The sequence below is a fragment of the Solanum pennellii genome, chromosome 8 (genome assembly GCF_001406875.1).
Source record: "Solanum pennellii chromosome 8, SPENNV200".
Classification (NCBI taxonomy): domain Eukaryota; kingdom Viridiplantae; phylum Streptophyta; class Magnoliopsida; order Solanales; family Solanaceae; genus Solanum; species Solanum pennellii.
This window is the reverse complement of record NC_028644.1, coordinates 30,730,116-30,748,295: the sequence shown is the minus strand read 5'-3', so window position 1 is coordinate 30,748,295 and position 18,180 is coordinate 30,730,116. Positions and strand designations below refer to the sequence as shown.

The 18,180-nt window shown below is 35.1% G+C and overlaps 2 protein-coding genes across 2 annotated transcripts; both read left to right on the top strand.

Annotated features, from left to right (window-relative positions):
• Positions 1-3,511: 3,511 nt before the first annotated feature.
• Positions 3,512-5,585, top strand: LOC114078343. The gene is made up of 4 exons (XM_027918985.1): positions 3,512-3,780; positions 3,860-4,807; positions 4,897-5,052; positions 5,133-5,585. Exons 1-4 carry the CDS (start codon positions 3,532-3,534, stop codon positions 5,367-5,369), a joined length of 1,590 nt encoding a protein of 529 aa, XP_027774786.1. The 5' UTR covers positions 3,512-3,531; the 3' UTR covers positions 5,370-5,585.
• Positions 5,586-6,918: 1,333 nt separating this feature from the next.
• Positions 6,919-13,332, top strand: LOC107028655 (importin subunit alpha-2-like). The gene is made up of 11 exons (XM_015229814.2): positions 6,919-7,237; positions 7,813-7,909; positions 8,005-8,096; positions 8,198-8,329; positions 8,463-8,648; positions 9,245-9,408; positions 9,521-9,599; positions 12,001-12,129; positions 12,233-12,360; positions 12,461-12,835; positions 12,948-13,332. Exons 1-10 carry the CDS (start codon positions 7,028-7,030, stop codon positions 12,831-12,833), a joined length of 1,590 nt encoding a protein of 529 aa, XP_015085300.1. The 5' UTR covers positions 6,919-7,027; the 3' UTR covers positions 12,834-12,835; positions 12,948-13,332.
• The last annotated feature ends 4,848 nt before the right edge of the window (positions 13,333-18,180 follow it).

The window sequence follows — 18,180 nt, the reverse complement described above, 5'->3', positions numbered from 1 at the left end:
TATTAAACTTATTGTCTGATACATGATAACAATTTTCAAAAATTCATGATACATATGGGATTCCTTAAAATTTTTACTAATTTCAACAACAATTTTAAAATAAGTATAAAAAAGACATTCCCGAAGCAATGTAGGCCTGACAACAATAGTTGCTGCTTCTTTTCTCTTTTTTTGGTGTATTTTGTCAACCTTTGATTTAGATGATTCGCTAAAATCTTTGTTTGAATCCTTCCAAACATTCATAGGATCATGCAAAGACTTTTTTCTATTTTCTTTCCAATTTTCATCATTCAAATCATAAATTCTTCTATTAGTAAAAGGATCCATTAATATGATGTAATAGAACAATGAACAAAAACAAAAAAAGAAGAAAAGAAGAACGGATGATGGAGTAAGAAGAAAAAGAAGACCTAGAGACGGCTGATGTAATATAGCAATGAACAAGAAGAAAAAAGAAGAAAATAAGAACATATGATGGATTAAGAAGAAGAAGAAGAACTATAGACGGATGATGGAGTAAGAAGAAGAAGAAGAACCAGAGAACAATGGTCCAATTTTCAGAAATTTCAAATTTTTTGAATTTTGAAATTCAAAATTTCATATTAAATATTGTGAAATGTTTTTAATTAAAATTAATAATTCAAAATTCAAAAAGTGATTCAGAAGATTGAGTGTTTTAGTGGAGAAAAAATAGGCATGATATTGGGGAAGTGTGTGTTATAAGAGAGAGAAGACTATGTATCTCTAAACTTCTACCAAAATTAAAAAAAAAGAATTATGTAATATTTAAAAAAAAGAAGGGAAAATTAGAGAATACTAAACTTATAGTTGTGTATTTAAGTTATTTTTCCATATAAATTTGTATTGAAGCACATTTATGCAAACTATAATTATAACATTATAAATATAACTTTATATTTATTATATATGAAATTTGTTTTATGATTAAAAACATAACTGTCCTTAATACACCAAACAATACCGTTGATAAAAAATAATAACAATGTAATTAATTTCAACATATTAAATCATAAGATATAGGCAAAAGTATTATTACCCCCTGAACTTGAAGCTTTTTATTCAATGTACACCTAAACTTTATTTTGTTTCAATTACCCCCCTGAACTTGCTTATTCATCCTACACGTACACCTTTTCCGTCCACTCAATATGATCGTGTCTACACGCGCACGACACGTAGATAAATATTTTACCACCTAGATAAATAATTTTCCACCTAGATAAATATTTTGTTACCTAGATAATATCGACCTTCAAAATTCAAAAATGTTTAAACTTCTGAAAGAAGCTTCTCGATTTTCTCTAAACCTCTCTTTGATCTTCCCTAAACCTCTCTTTGATTTTCTCTAAACCTCTCACGAAAGTGTAATCGACAAAGTAACGAGTAGATTTGGCAAGTGTAATCGACAAAGTAACGGTAGATTTGTGCCAGTTGCAGTTCGTGAAGTGTTTGGTCGATTTTCTTTGGATCTTGTCTGAAATTGTGTCTACAAGTAAGTGATTATCCACTCGATTTCGCGTATGCTTGATGTATTGTTGTCTGTTTTCTTTACTTTTTTATACATATTTTGCCTATTTTGTCCTATTTCGTTTAACGTTTCGCCATAGTTTCTGATTGAGTTTCCGATTAGAGGTCTAATACTTTTCAACTAGAATTTTCACTTAATGAATGTATTATTATGAAGCTTTTTACCTTATTCATGCATGAAATTTAGGCTTTTTGGTAAAATTAAGGTTCTAAGTATTAGGGTTTCTGGTATTGTTAAATGGTGGGGTATTTTATAATTTGTTTAAGTATATTGTGTGGGATGCCTATTGTATGTTGATGAGTGATACATCTACTATACTAAGTACCAATTGTTGCTTATGTTTTGGTGTTATTATATATGTTTCGATTTTGTTGCTTGCATTGTACAATATACTGATTATTATTGTGGTTATAGGTTGACACTATGACTAATAAGTACCTCAATTTAAGGTTCAAATTTGGGGGTATGTTGGTGAGTGAGGTAGGTCCAGTATATGTTGGGGGTAGGACTGAATATGTAGACAATGTGGATGAAGATTATTTATCAATTCCTGAACTTGCAGACTATGCTAAGTCTTTTGGGATTAGTAAGTTAGGAAAAACATATGCAGCTCCATCTCTAGGGGGTGATTTGGTGGAATTGAAAAATGACATGGACATTTGTAGCATGGCATTATTTATGCATGATGGGGACACAATAGATATTTATGTGTGTGATAACACTATTCTGGATGATGTGGGTCCCAGTGAAGGTCAAATTAGTCAATCTTTAAGTCAAGTGGTTGAGTCTTTTAATTCACATGGGGAATCTCTAACTGCACAACCAAAAAAATCAGATCTAGGTTTAGGTTCCTCTTCTTCCTTTCCAGCTACTGAAAGACTTGAAAATGATGGGATTGCAAGGGTCGAACAAGAATGCCAACAAGAAAGTGATGATGATTATTCTTCAATAGATTGGACTGATACTGAAGAAGAAGTTGAACCAACTATCCAACAAGGAACTGAACCTTCTATTCAACAAGAAGTTGAGCCAATTACCCAAGAAAATGCAGAGGAAGACATAGACAGTGATTCTGTCTGTTCTGACCAATCTATTGACTATGGAAGTGATGTGCATGAGGAGTTGAGAATTGTTAAGGAAGATGTGAGAAAACTTAGAGAAAGTAGGAGGAGAAAGAAAAAGGAAAAACCAAAAGGTTTTTTAGGTGAAGTTGGATTTGATGAAGGGTATGAGGATATTGAAAAAGGGAAAAAGAATTTCAAGGTAAGCTAACAGAGGATGAGCCATACTATGACAGTTCTGACTGTGATAGTTTTCAAAGTGATGAAGAAGAACATGTTTCTGATGATGAACTTGAAGGAGGGAGTTTAAGGGGGAGAAAGAAGAGTAATAGGGTGGTATATGATTCTTCTTGTGATACTGTAATATGGCAGTGTGGTTTGATATTTGAAAGTGTAAAACAATTTAGAGAGGCAGTTACAAAATATGCTATAAAAAAAGGAGTTGAGTTAGATAAGTATGTGAATGAGAGTAGTAGAGTGAGAGTGAAGTGTAAAAGTGGTTGTCCATTGCTGTTGTATGCAAGCAAGGAAGGAAGGAGTGAGAACTTTACTATCAAGACATACAATCCAAGGCACAAATGTACCAGGACCACCAATAATATTTTGTGTAATTCAAAGTTCTTATGCAAGTATCTGAAAGATAGGATTATTTCTCAACCTAGTATAAAAGGGTGGGAGATACAAGAATTGGTGAGGAAAGAGTTGAATGTTCATGTAGGCAAGGCAGTTTGTTTAAAAACAAGAAAAATTATTTTAAAGGAAATTATGGGAGATCATGTGGCAGAATTTAACAGAATCCTAGACTACAAGGATATGTTACTCCAAACAAATCCTGGTAGCACTTGTGTTGTGAAGCTTAAAGATTCAGAATCAGGAAGTGGGATGAAAAAATTTCACTCTTTTTATATTTGTTTTGATGCTATGAAAAAGGGTTTTCAACAAGGATGCAGAAGATGTATAGGGCTAGATGGGTGTTTTCTAAAGGGAATTTGCAGGGGTCAACTTTTGGTAGCTGTTGCTAAAGATGCAAACAACCAAATGTATCCAATAGCATGGGCAGTCATTGATACTGAAAGCAAGTTGACATGGAAATGGTTCATGACCATTCTGAAAGATGATCTTAATCTAGGAAATGGTTCCCAGCTAACTATCATTAGTGATATGCAAAAGGTAATTGAATATCTTTCTTTTGTTTATGTTTCATGTAATTGCTAAAATTTAACTTGCTTTTTTTGCTTTGCAACTACAGGGACTAATAGCTGCTGTAGATGAACTATTTCCAGAATGTGAGCACAGAATGTGTGCTAGACACATATTAGCAAATTGGTCACAAAACTTCAGAGGCTTAGAGAGAAGAAAGAAATTTTGGGCTTGTGCTAGATCAACATTTGAGGCACAATTTAAGTACAATATAAATGCCCTGTCCAAGCTGGGAATAGGTATTGTTGAATCCCTTATCAAATACAACAAGGAGACATGGTGTAAAGCTTTTATTCAAACATTTTCAAAGTGTGATAGCATAGATAACAACATGGCAGAGAGTTTCAATTCTTGGATCTTGGGACCTAGGAACAAGACCATTGTAACTATGTTGGAAGAAATTAGAGTTAAGGTGATGAGTAGAGTGAGTAAGTCAAGAGCATTTGCTGAAACATGGACAGATGGAATATCTCCAATGGCAATGATGGTATTCAATACAAATGTAACAAGATCAATGCAGTGCAACATTGAATGGAATGGTGATGTTGGATTTGAAGTGTTAGAAGGGGTATACAAGCATACTGTGAACTTGGGTCAACAAAAATGTAGTTGCAGATCATGGGAATTAAAAGGTATCCCATGTGCACATGGTATAGCAGCAATGAACCACTTGAACATGGATGCATCACAAGCAATATCTAGTTGGTATAGAAAAGACACATATATGAAGACATATTCTCATTTCATTCAACCAGTCCCAAACATGGAAATGTGGCCTGAAAGTAGAAACCCAATGGTTGAACCACCTGAGGCAAGACAAATGCCTGGTAGGCCACCAAAGAACAGAAGAAGAGAAATTGGTGAAGTGAGAAAAGCTGGAAAGTTGCCAAGAATGGGGACAGTAATGACATGTTCACTTTGCAAAGGACCAAATCATAACAAGAGAAATTGTCCAAAAAATCCTAAACCTAAGTCTACACCAACACCCACTCAAGAGGTACATTCATATTAATTTGCTTTTATAAATTATGTTAGATTACTTATTAAATTTAATGTCTTGTTGTGTTCTTTTTCCAATCATATTAGTCCACCACTGGAAAAAAGAGGGGTAGAGGTCATTATGAAAGAACAAGCACCAGTAAGACTGGTACAAGAAGAGGTGCAGGAAGTGGTTACAAGAAGAGGCCTAAAGTTGTTGGACAAGGTGTATTTGTTGCTGATACTGGATATACGTGTATTAATGTAAGTGTCTTATAAACTGTCAAAATTATATTTGTCTTCTAAATGTGAATCCCAAAATAACTATGTAGTTGATATTGCAGCAAGGATTGTCTAGCAGAAGGAGGGTTAATACTGGTGTGGTGAGTTCTGCACATGTGACAGGTGATATTGGTTTTAAACCTACCAAGGGACTGAAGTGGAAAGGCAAACAGGCCATGACTCAAAGACAACTTCAAGTCGAAAGTGTTGTGCGTCGTATTCAAACCAGATCAAAAGCTGATGGCATTCAAACAAGGTCACAAGCCAAAGGAAAATCACTCTCAAAGAAAACTTCTTAGTTGTGTGGTTGTGGTGTCCAACCAAACTTGAAATAGTGTTTTATGTGGTTTTATGTGTTGATGAATCTATGGTTGTTCAAACAAACTTAAAGTAGTTACTGTTTTATGTTTTGCTAGTTAACTTAAGTTATTGTGGTTGTTGGTTGGTGCTTGTGTGGTTATTCAACTAACCTTAAAGTAGTGATTGTTTTATGTTTTGCTAGTTAACTTAAGTTATTGTGGTTGTTGATTGAAACAATGAAACACTATGATGCTTCTTTTTTATGATCAAGAAAGCACTAGTTATGTTATGTTTGTTGCCTTCATGTTATTATTTCATGGTATCATAGTACCCATTACATGTAATTGTATTGATCAGCAAAAACAGCAAAAACATACATTAATAGAACACCAAACCAAACTAATCCACAAAATGAGTACCCTAGATCTGTTGAACAAGGAACACCAAACCAAACTAATAACAATTGCATTAAAAAAAAAATTCAACGACACACTAAATAAAAGAACAATATCACATTGCATATCAAACTAATACCCAAAATCAGTTTCAATATCCATTTGCACTTGAGCTGTTCTTCTTGTTTGTTGGTTTTCTTCAACAAACCCAAAATTACAATATTCGCTTGGGTCGGAAATTCAGGATCATACCAATCGAAAAACTTACAAGAATTTCGAAATGAGGACTGCATTTCATAAAATCAAAGTTAAAAAAATGAAATTGCATAATACGAACTTGTCAAATAAAAAGCAAAAAAGGAGTAACAATACATACCCCATAGTGTCTACAACCGAAAAATCTACGTCCGGGATTGTCATTTGTCCATGAAATTTTCAGAATTGGAGGAGCCCCACATAAACAAACAAGTCTCTTGTTATTGTTCATGAATTTAGCAATAACAATTGAAACAAAAAAAGTGAGAAAAATCTGAAATTTGAAAAGGGAGAAGGGATAAAGAAGAATAAATAGGTAGAGAATAGAGAGAGAAAAATTCTTAAAATAACCCAAATATTAAAGAAAAAATAGATTTTTACGTATATTACCATTGTAACTTTATGATGTGGCAAAAAATTGCTGTCTCACGCGCCTTGTAGAGTTTGATTTCAGTTTCTATGCCAGGTGGACGGAAAAGGTGTACGTGTAGGATGAATAAGCAAGTTCAGGGGGTAATTGAAACAAAATAAAGTTTAGGTATACATTGAATAAAAAACTTCAAGTTCAGGGGGGTAATGAATACTTTTGCCTAAGATATTTGGATTCACCGGTACTATTATTCATAATTGTGTTTTTGTTACTAGATTGCTACTAGATTTTACATAAACATGCGTGATGGCGTGTTTTGGAGTGAAACCGACGTCGTATCCTGAAATACTATCTTAGTAATACTTTTTCGGCGGCGAGTATTCAGATTCAGGTTTCCCTCATCTTAAAATTCAAATTCAGTCCTTTATCCGTAAATAACTCCCGATCCGTGCCCATTTTTCTAACATTCAATAAAACCTTTTTATTATGTATAAGATAAATAATATAATTATATATAGGCCTCCTTTTTTCCATTCCCTTTCAAATCAAAATCCAAACCCTCCGCCATACTCCTCTTTAGATATCTACACACTCATTTGCTCTTTCTCTCTAGGGTTTATACTTCTATTCATCCACGATGTCGTTGAGGCCGAACGCCAGAACCGAGGTTCGCCGGAACCGTTACAAAGTTGCCGTTGATGCCGAGGAAGGTCGCCGGAGAAGAGAGGATAATATGGTTGAGATTCGTAAGAATAAGAGAGAGGAGAACTTGCAGAAGAAGCGACGTGAAGGCCTTCAAGCTAATCAGCAATTTTCTGTTCCTGTTCAGGCCACTGTCGAAAAGAAGGTCCATAGTAAAATAAACCTTTCTTGATTTGTTTACACTGATAGTTGCTTAACAGCAAATTTAGATCGGATTACTTTTCTCTTTTATTTCCTTTTTTTTTTGGGCCTAACATGGGTGCTTATGGCTGAATAATGTTTTCCATTAGGGTTAGAGATCGTCAGATTTAGATTTTCACGTAACCTTTGAGATTCTGCAATGATTTTGGATTTTTATATTTTCATCAAATGTCAAGTTCATTGGTTTCTTTTAAAGTTTTTCAAGTTAGTTTTATTCATATTAATTGATTATTAGTGAACAATATGGACCTAATTAGATACTTAGGATTCATATAGGTTAGCACAACTAGTACGTGCCTACTAGAAGTTGTTATTTTGCGCTAGTGATGGTTGGTTTAAGTGTTGGGTAAATGTGGTTTTTCTTGCACATCAGATGGAGGCTCTCTCACTAGTTTCCTTTACTGTGTTGACTCCTAAGAAGTGTTATTTGGGGTTCTTATCTGCATTCCTGGGTTGTTTCATTTAAATAGGGAAATTGATAGAAGGTATTGAGTTCATTTGAAATGTTTTGGTTTGCAGCTCGAGAATTTACCAGCAATGGTTGCCGGTGTTTGGACTGAAGATGGCAATCTTCAGCTTGAAGCTACTACTCAGTTTCGAAAACTGCTTTCCATAGGTAATCATTGTTATTATGGGTTATGATGTTCTTTTCTTTCTCCACTCTTGTGGTTACTTGGACTTTCTGTTGATCTCTAATCATATTATTTACAGAAAGGAGTCCCCCAATTGAGGAGGTAATTCAAGCAGGTGTTGTTCCTCGGTTTGTTCAATTTCTTATAAGGGATGACTTTCCACAACTTCAGGTATTTATGCCTTGCTTTCATAATCTTGAAGTTCCCTACGGGGTCGGGGTTGAAAAACAGTCTCTTATAGTCCTTGACCTTTTCACTTCCAAAAATTTTAGTTTGAGGCAGCATGGGCTCTCACAAATATTGCTTCGGGGACATCTGAACATACCAAGGTGGTGATTGAATCTGGTGCAGTCCCAATTTTTGTGAAACTTCTTAGTTCTCCAAGTGATGATGTGCGAGAGCAGGTATACAATAGTAGAAGTAATTGAGACTTCCATAAGTTATTTTTGGTGGTTGGCTCTGTGAACTATAATCAGTTATTCAATACTATTGTTTGACCATTGAGAACATGTTGGATATGTCAATTTCCTCATTTAGGCTGTTTGGGCTCTTGGAAATGTTGCTGGTGATTCCCCAAAATGCCGTGATCTTGTCCTTAACTGTGGAGCTTTGCTTCCCTTGCTGTCTCAGCTGAATCCAAATGCCAAGCTCTCTATGTTGAGAAATGCAACCTGGACACTTTCAAATTTCTGCAGAGGCAAACCACAGCCTGCTTTTGATCAGGTTGCTCCTTAAGGCATGATTAGCTATTATATCTTCTAAATTTCAAATATTAAGTGATGATCACTGAAAAACATTCTCTCATTTATAAAGATCTAGAGTAACAGATTTTGCTCATCAAAGTGTTGCTTCATAGTTTCTTATACCCCAGCTTTCTCTCAAGCTGATAGGAAGCTATTGCCTTTGCATTTCGTCTTCAAAATAAGGATCTCAAACACAATCAGCATGATGTCTAGATACACTTGACCTGCCAACCCAATATCTTTTTACTGGAAGCAAGTTAAGCAACTTTATTTCTCGTTCGTAGTTGGTTCGAACAAATTACAAATGCATGCTTCTTTGTTATTTCCATAAATAACTAAATGTGATTTTCTTGTTGATATTGTTGAACAAAGTTATCAAAACTACCACTTCCCAAAAAGTGCCCTTTAAAGGTATTGTCATTTATTGTAGTTTTAGCATGTCGTGTCTGTCCTTACTCTTGCAGTTTATACCGCTGTCGTCCTTAGGTGCATTCATTTCATTGTAATAACACGAAGGACAAGCATTACACTTTGATGATTCTGTAAATATCTAAACATGTGAACTCAATTGTTCAGACGAAGCCTGCACTTCCAGCTCTTCAACAACTAATTCATTCAACCGATGAAGAAGTTTTGACTGATGCTTGCTGGGCACTTTCATATCTCTCTGATGGTACAAATGATAAAATTCAAGCTGTTATTGATTCTGGAGTATGCCCACGATTAGTCGAGTTATTACTGTAAGTACTTCTGTATTTCAGTTTATTTTTGGATTATTATGAAGTGCTCGAAATTTTCTATATTTATACGGGTTACTTTGTTGATTTTGAGTGACCGATTTAAACATTTCAGTCACCCATCTCCATCGGTTTTGATTCCTGCTCTTCGGACTGTTGGGAATATTGTGACAGGAGATGATATGCAAACTCAGGTAAAATTTTAATGGATGTTACTGTTTTCCCCTACTTATCCTCTTGTTGGTGATACAACAGCTATTAGTTTGCTGCATTTGATACTATTATCAATGCATTTTTAATGGTGGAAGGAAGCGGTGGCGTAGCTAGAAATTTACGAAGGGTGTTAAAAATGTGGAGGGGGGGGGGATCGAACTTGAGTGACTTGCAGATCTTTGCACAACCTTACTGCTGTTCTCTCGTGTGTCAAGGATATGTGTTTTTATTTATTACCTGTTAAAAGCAAAAAAAAAAGCAGCACACAAATTTTTTAATAAAAATGTGGACGGGGAGAATCAAACCTGAGTGCCATACAACTATGTGCAAACCCTTGCTACGCGGCTACTGCTCTCTATTGTTTCAAAGGGTGTTCAAAATTCTATTTATACCACTGTAACATAAAGTTGGCTGAAATAAATATACGATGTAATTTTTCAACAAAGGGTGTTCGGCTAACCACCCCGGCACCCTGGATTGGTAATATATTTAGGTTCAGTCAAAGCTTATGGCAAATGAGAGCTACAACACACTGAATTTTCATTATGTTGCTTTGTTTTCTGTTTTAGCTTAACACGATTTATGTGTAGTTGGTGTGATGAAGTGAAATTACTTCCTTGCATGCACCCTTGTCTTGTGTTTGAAATGCAAAAGAATTAGAAGGGAAAAAGTCATTTTAATCCCTCGTCTGAGAATATGCTACTAATTACATCCTATTTGAGGTGGGAATAAGCTCAACATATGTGGCTCATTGAATTATTAGAACATATATTAGAAACTATTTTATGCCTTCACGTAAACTGTGTTATCTAAATTGCTATTGTTATCTGCTTTCTTTTTAAGACACATGCCTTATGGGCCGTATTTTTATGTGCATCATTATCATTTTTATTTTCTTCCATGTTGCTCGTACTCTTCTAAAAAGTCAATGGGTGTATGTCCGATACTCCAAAGATCATTTTGGAGAATCCAACATGGGGTGGGTACAACAACAAGTTTTGAGAGTCTAAGCAACATAGATTTTCTTAGTGTATTTTTAACTAGAGTTATACTAATATATATTATTATACATGAATATTATATTAATGTATATTATTATTTCTTGAGTTATCATTATTATTGATTATGTAATACACGTTCTTATGTTTGGCTCACTAGATGTCTTCTTCAAAGGCTTATGAAATACAATTTGGTTCACTTTTATAATACAGGTGCATTGTTTGTCAATTATGTATATCTTAATTTATATCCAGGATTGCAGAAATATGATAAGATAATTGTGAAGATGATGTCTTCTTCCAAAGTTTTATCTGTGGTAGCCTAACCTCCGGTGGAGTTCTGGAGAAGGGTACGTTGTATGTAGACCTCCCCCCCCACACCTTTTCTGGGGTATTTAGGCTGTTTTCGCTAGATCCTTGACTCAAAAGAGAAATTGTCAAAGCAAGTTGCAAAAAAATTAGACAGCAAAATAGCAAGATCTTAAACATTGTAAAACAACTTATCCTATTCTATTCTTTCTATAAACCAAATGTTTACCTTATTAATTGAAATACATCATGTTAATATTTGTCAGCAATAGTCATGTGCATAATTGATGAAGATATATCATATATGGATGAGATTACATAGAATTTGGTATTCATCTGTTGCTAAACCTGGGTTGATTTTTTTTGGGTGTACAATTGTAACTGTGAATTTGTGAGGTTGGTATAACTTGCCAGTTTAGAAGTTACGGATCCCTTAAAATTGTTTCTGTTTTCTGTAGAATTTGTTGACGTACTAGTATGATCTCCTCCTCCTACTCTGATTGATCTTCTAAATGTTCCATGTAGCCCTAATTTATGTTGTTTTGCTTCCTACAGCTGTTGAGATGTTGCACCTTCTTCATTGTAGAAAATAAAAAATGAAAACCGTGACATAAATGGTAGTTTCATTTTGGTGTGTCCTAAATTAGTACAGAAATCACTTCTTTTCTGATCGAAATATTTGCCTGTCATCAGATTCAGATGTTCCTTGAACTATCTATTAGAGATGTAGGATTTGGAAAACCTGAAGATTCTGAACTTCCTTTATAACAAATTATTTATTCCATTACTTGGAATTGAGACATGCATCTAGGATCACATATATATTGGCTAATCTTCAGTTATATTAGGGTGTCACTACACAATGTATTATTTTTGATCCGTGAGGTCATTTTCTTGCTGTGGTTGCCAGTTTTATGTCTGCCTTTTCTTTCTGTGATGTTTCTTTTGGGTGAAACTATGTTTATATGTGGTTTTGTTGTAAATATCAGATAATGAAGCTTATTGCAAAAATGGTACCTGATTGTCTGATGTAAAATGCTGAACCTCACTTTTTTTATTAATAATTTTTTTTCAGTGTATCATCGGCCATCAGGCTTTGCCCTGTCTTTTGAACTTGTTGAGTGGTAGTCACAAGAAGAGTATTAAGAAGGAAGCTTGCTGGACAATTTCTAACATCACGGCTGGCAACCGGGAGCAAATTCAGGTAGTGCCAGGAATTCACTTTTCCCATCACCCTTTTTCTCAACGATGTTTACTTATTGTTTCCACTTGGGCTTCATTTTTATGCTAATCTTTCGATGCTGCAGTGTGTGGTTGACGCTGGTATTATAGGTCCCCTTGTTAATTTGCTACAAAATGCGGAGTTTGAAATAAAAAAGGAGGCTGCATGGGCAATTTCAAATGCCACATCTGGTGGTTCACATGAGCAGATCAAGTAAGATTTTGATATTCTGGTTGGTGTGCGCCATGAGCTGTTTATGTTATCTATCATCACCTAAGACATATGCTCTGTTTATGTTATCATTACGTTGCAGGTACCTTGTTAGTCAAGGTTGTATCAAACCATTGTGTGATCTTCTCATTTGTCCTGACCCAAGGATTGTCACAGTTTGTCTTGAAGGGCTTGAAAATATTTTGAAGGTTGGGGAAGCTGAGAAGAGTTTGGGCCGGACATCAGATATAAATCTTTATGCTCAGCTGATTGATGATGCTGAAGGTTTAGAAAAAATTGAGAATCTTCAAAGCCATGACAATCAAGAGATCTATGAAAAGGCAGTTAAGATTCTTGAGACGTACTGGTTGGAAGAAGATGACGAGACCATGCCACCTGGTGATGCAGCCCAACAAGGTTTTCAGTTTGGAGGTGGTGAGGTTTCTGTGCCCTCTGGAGGATTCAGCTTCAACTAAAGGTCTGCATCTTTTTTGTTTGTCCACATGTTTCAACAAAGAAATCTGCCCAAGTGGTTTCTTGGGGCATGAATATTGATGCATCTTAGCTGGCTTATCAATTTTTAATTGCAGATTCTCCTGGTGATGGATAATGCAGTATATGTAGAAGGGAAATCTGGGTCAATTTGAGAGTTGTAAAAGTTGCAAGGTTGACTTTTTGGGGGATGGTGGGAAGAAGTGCCAGTGAAAATGGTACTTGGTCTTTTCACTTGTTGCAGTTAGCCTGAATTGTGAATTTGCTCGGGAGATTTTTAGTTCTATTTTATTCCCGCTTTGCTTTGGCTGGTTGTAGTTTGTTATTGATTGTTTCACTTCTAAATTTTGACAGTCCTTGGAACCGACTTAAAATGATGACCAAAGCAATTCACCCTGTCTTGGTATTGAAATATTTGATGTCTTGAATCTTTGGTGATTTTTCCTCTTCACTTGAAAATGATACCATCCTGCTCTATAATAATTTTGGTGAAAATTGTTGTATTTTACTTCGATTTTTTTTGCCTCAATAGGTTTCCTTCTTAATTGACATGTGTGGTAGTCTCCACAGTTGGATGTAAAAAAGCTCCCTTTTGCAGATTGTTGTCTGCAGGCGTTCGTTCTCATGTTGAATATTATCTCAGTTCATCCTGACCTCCCTGACCTGATTTTTGACCGGCCCTTGAAGTTTATCACCGATTTTAGTGATTAAATATTCTTTTAAAATCTAAATTTAATAAGTTCATTTTAGAAGATTTGAAAATAACGACAGGGTAAGCTTTGTTTTAAAAAAGAAATGGAATTTTACAAAATATATGTTTATCTTTATTAAACAAGTTAGTGTATCTTACTCATATTTTTAGTCTAGCAACTTTTTTTTAAAATTTTTTTGTAAGTTCAAAATAGTTTTTAAATATATTTCATCATTTTTCTTTTACATATTTGAATAACCAAAATAGAAAACCAGACTTCAAATCAGTTCATCCCATTTTTTGCTTTTCCCTAAATTTTCTCAAATCAAAAGGAATCAATTCTACCTTACGTTCCTCAGCTTTGCAGCATACACAGTATGTCACAAACATATTTTTTTCCACTCACACACGAGAACACACATCTGCACATTTGGATGCAAAAATAAAAAAAAAACCTTCAAAAATACATCTACACACATTACTCATCTCACCCTACACTATACGAATATCCACCTGTACAAATAAAATAAAATGAAATAGACACAACAAAACACATCTTCCATTCTGCACATCCAACAAAGAGGAAATAAGAGAAAACACACCCAACAGAGCCAAACAAATTAAAAAATGCAGAGAAATAAAACATATTGAGAATTAACTTGGGATTGAGGTTTACGTTGTGGTGTTTAGCTGCTCATATTCTTAACAAAACAATATAACATTCATGAAAGTTCAGAAAAATTAAACTTAGTAGGCATTTGACCATGCGATACCATATTACGATATGAAATCGTGAGATGGAATCAACATTTGAACATAAAATTTTACGCTGATTCCATATTCTATCTCATATTCTCCAAAAACCATGATATGAGAATTTCATATCATGATTTGGGATGTTTTTAATACAAAAATTGATTCACAAGTTTATATTTTGTTAAAACAACCCACATTTATATTTACTACCCATTTATTTCACATGCAAATAAATTTATAATCATATCATTACTTTTTAAATTTTTATTATTCTTACCAACATATAGTCACTTTAACTCGCACCAACCGAGTGTTGAGTAAAAAAGTTGTTCTCTTTTATTTACCCCAACACCCAATTTATTAATTCTACCGTTTTGTATTTATTACAATTCAAAGTAACAATGTTGGTTCATCTTCTCGGCCACATGATCGAGCAATGCAAGTTCGACGTAAAAAATTGTGCATACTATACATGAGGATTACATTAAAGACTAGTACACTACAATTTATGTTAAATTTTTTATTGAATTAAAGTTTGAAGAATCAAAGTAAGATGAAATATATACATAAGTGGAGAAAAATAGCTTTGTAATAATTTATCATGTGATTTTATAATTTTTTTTGTTTATATGGTAATATTGGATAAAAGATTGGGGTTATTTAATAGTTTTACAACTTATGGGATTCTTATGTTTATGCGAATATGATAAGCTCAAATTTACTTCTCGAAAAGAAGTATAAGCGGTCATATCAAGTAAAGAACCCAACTATGAGGTTGGGGTCGATCCCACGAGGAAAATGATTTAGACTTAATTTTAACCTACAATTACTTCTATTTAATCAAGTCCTTTCCGAAAACAGGCAATAAAAGGGGTTTTAAATAACAAAAGGAATTAAATATTTCTAAGTAAACAAGTAGCAAGTACGAATATTTGATATTTATCAAGTGATGAGAGTAACTAGGGCATAAGTGTTCCCCACAGGTTCATAACGCGGTAATTCTAGCTATAACAATCCTTTCCTAGTATCTTGCATGCAAAGTGGTAAGTTATGCATCCCTAATTCCTTGGTCCGGCAACTAGGAAATTTCACTCCGCACCTTGGTCCGGCTACGTGTGTATGCTTTACTAAACCTTACCTTTACCTCATATTAAGCATCATAATCGATGTATGGCTTAGTTGTTACTTTGCACCAATCGACACTAGCCTATTAGATAGTGTATACTAAATCTACGTTGATAATTCTTTGCTTATTATCTACCTCCTTGGTCCGGCAAGTATCAACAAGGCGAGTTCTAGCGCGTGCACTCGTTAAAAAGACTTATAAATGAAAGAATTATCAATACATGCAAGACACAATTCTAGAATTGTCATTTTAGCTAGTTTTTACCTTATTATTTACCATGGTTCCCACAACCCTAGTTATGGATTTAGTTACCCATGTTAACAATCAGACAATTCATATTGATTAGACAAGAATTCATGTACTTACTTTGATGAGATTGAAGAAAATCCAAAAAATTACTTGAATAAATCAAAGTCTTGCAACAAATGATTTCAGAAAGTAGAATATTTCCTAAAATCTCAAGTTCAACAACTAGGATAATAAAATTGAAAAATACCAAATAGTCTAACCCCAAAAACGAGGTTTTTACAAGTATTTATAATAAAGAAGTCCTAAAATAAAAAGAAAATCTATTTAAGGAAAATTTGCCCAAAAACGCGTCTGAGTTGACGACCGGACCGACGGACCGTGGAGGCCTACTATCGTTCCACACTTAGAATCTTTTTTAGCTTCTTTCTTCTCCAACTCACTGTTACCATCGATGGACCAGGATGACGGTCCGTTGAGTGCATGACGGTCCTTCGATGACTTCCGTTTCTCCACACTTAGAATCTTTTCAAGACGGGTACTGGGGCTACTTTCTGTTAGCAATGACGGATGTGCAGGACGGTCCGTCGTGGAGATGACGGTCCGTCGATAACTTCCGTAGCCCCACACTTGGTCAGAATTCCCCGATCTTCCTTCAGCAACATTTTCTTCAGACGAGGTTGCCACCTATGGACCGTCGATGGCTTCGTAGGTCATCACTTCTGCAATTTTAGCACAGCTCTTCTGCGTTTTCATTCTGGACAATTTTCCTGCAAACAAAGAGAAAAATACATTAAAACTACTACAAAAAGGCCTTAGACACACACTAAACTTAAGGAAAAAGCATTAAAAGTACTGTGAAACCATGGTACATCAACACCCTCAACTTAAATACGTTGTTTGTCCTCAAGCGATGTACTATGACTCACCACAAAATCTTTGTACAATAGTCCCTTGTTTTAGCGTTCGCAATCATCTGGCTATCAATCCTGATTTTTTTCATTATGTTTATGCATGCTATCACTATTAGGCTTGCTCATGTGGATCAGACCATGACACAGACTCACTACACATCGGCACCTATCCTCTTTTATCGCTCACCATGGTACCAATTTTCTGGTATTGCAACTAGTGTCCTCACTTCAAAACAACATCCTCATTTTTCACAAAATGATTTAAGTTTGAGTATAATGATTTTTTTGAATACTCACTCTCAGAACAACTTCACACCTAATTTATACTTGTTGCCATAGGCTTGCCCTTATTTTCACTGCTTTAGATTCACCATAATAGACTCTTAGGATCACGATAGGACTTTCTTAGCTTGTAACTTAGGCTCAGGGTCAGGTTGGGTACATTTGGATGTATTTTAGTGACTTATTGCCCTCCTTGACATAACGACTAAGCGTCCTACCTTTTCATCGTTTTATTCTGCCCTATTTCTTATTTTTTTTATATTCTTTCGCCTTACTTTTCTCCTTTCTTTCTCCTTTTTTGTAAGTGATTTTTTTAAATTTTTTTTTCACTTTACTTTCAACTTTTCTTGAGTCACTTTTCTTTTATTCTTTTTCTTTCTTTATTCTTTCAACCCCACTTTCTGGAGAATTCCTAACCTAGCCACCCTCAACTCATGGTTTTGCCATGAGTCAAGGTACACGATACCCAAGGTTGGGTCAGAGCTACGACAAGGTTTTTTCTGCATTAGCCATCCTCAACTTATGCTTTTGGCATAAGCTGAGGTGCACATGTCCAAGGAGGGACCAGGACCAACACATTGTTCCCAGAAAAGATCAGTTGGAGTGAAAAAGAAATGTCTATTTTAAGCTCAAATCATTTGGATCAAGAAGGGATTAATTTCATTCGGTTTTCTGTTATCTAGGCTAAAGATTGTCTATCTTGAACAAGGGCCTATGATCCTTTCCTAATTGTCTATCACAACTTACTTTTAGCAGGACTAACAAGACAAGTTCTAGCTCAGTACCGATGGTGGACTATTCAAATTTTCCTCACACTCACTTGACATCTCATTACTCTACCAGATTATCAGACACCTAGTTCGAGTTTTAGATTTAGGGTCATGCCGTGGTGTATCTCTATGTCATGCTTAGAGCCACACATTCATCAGTTACTATGCCTAGTCATGCAACATTTTCTTTAAATCAGGATATCATTTTGTTTAGCCATCATGCTTCAGATTCCATTTTTATACTATGTACAAAAGATACCAACATATGCCGGTTCAACAATAAAATAACGAGTCTCTTGGGGAAAAAGAACACATGCAAGAAAATCCCAAGAGAGGATCGTGAGTTGTGCTACTCAGACTTCACCCTAGCACTCACTTTCCATTTACCCCACCCCCAACAAAAAGACATGCAATTGTTCCCAATGCATATAAGTATATAAAATAGGGTGGTAGGTGAAGCAAACCTGAGGCGCAAAGCGCCGACGATCAACATACTGACGGGTTCGGTTTCTCGGAACCCGCTCCCTCTGTAGTAGGGACACCATC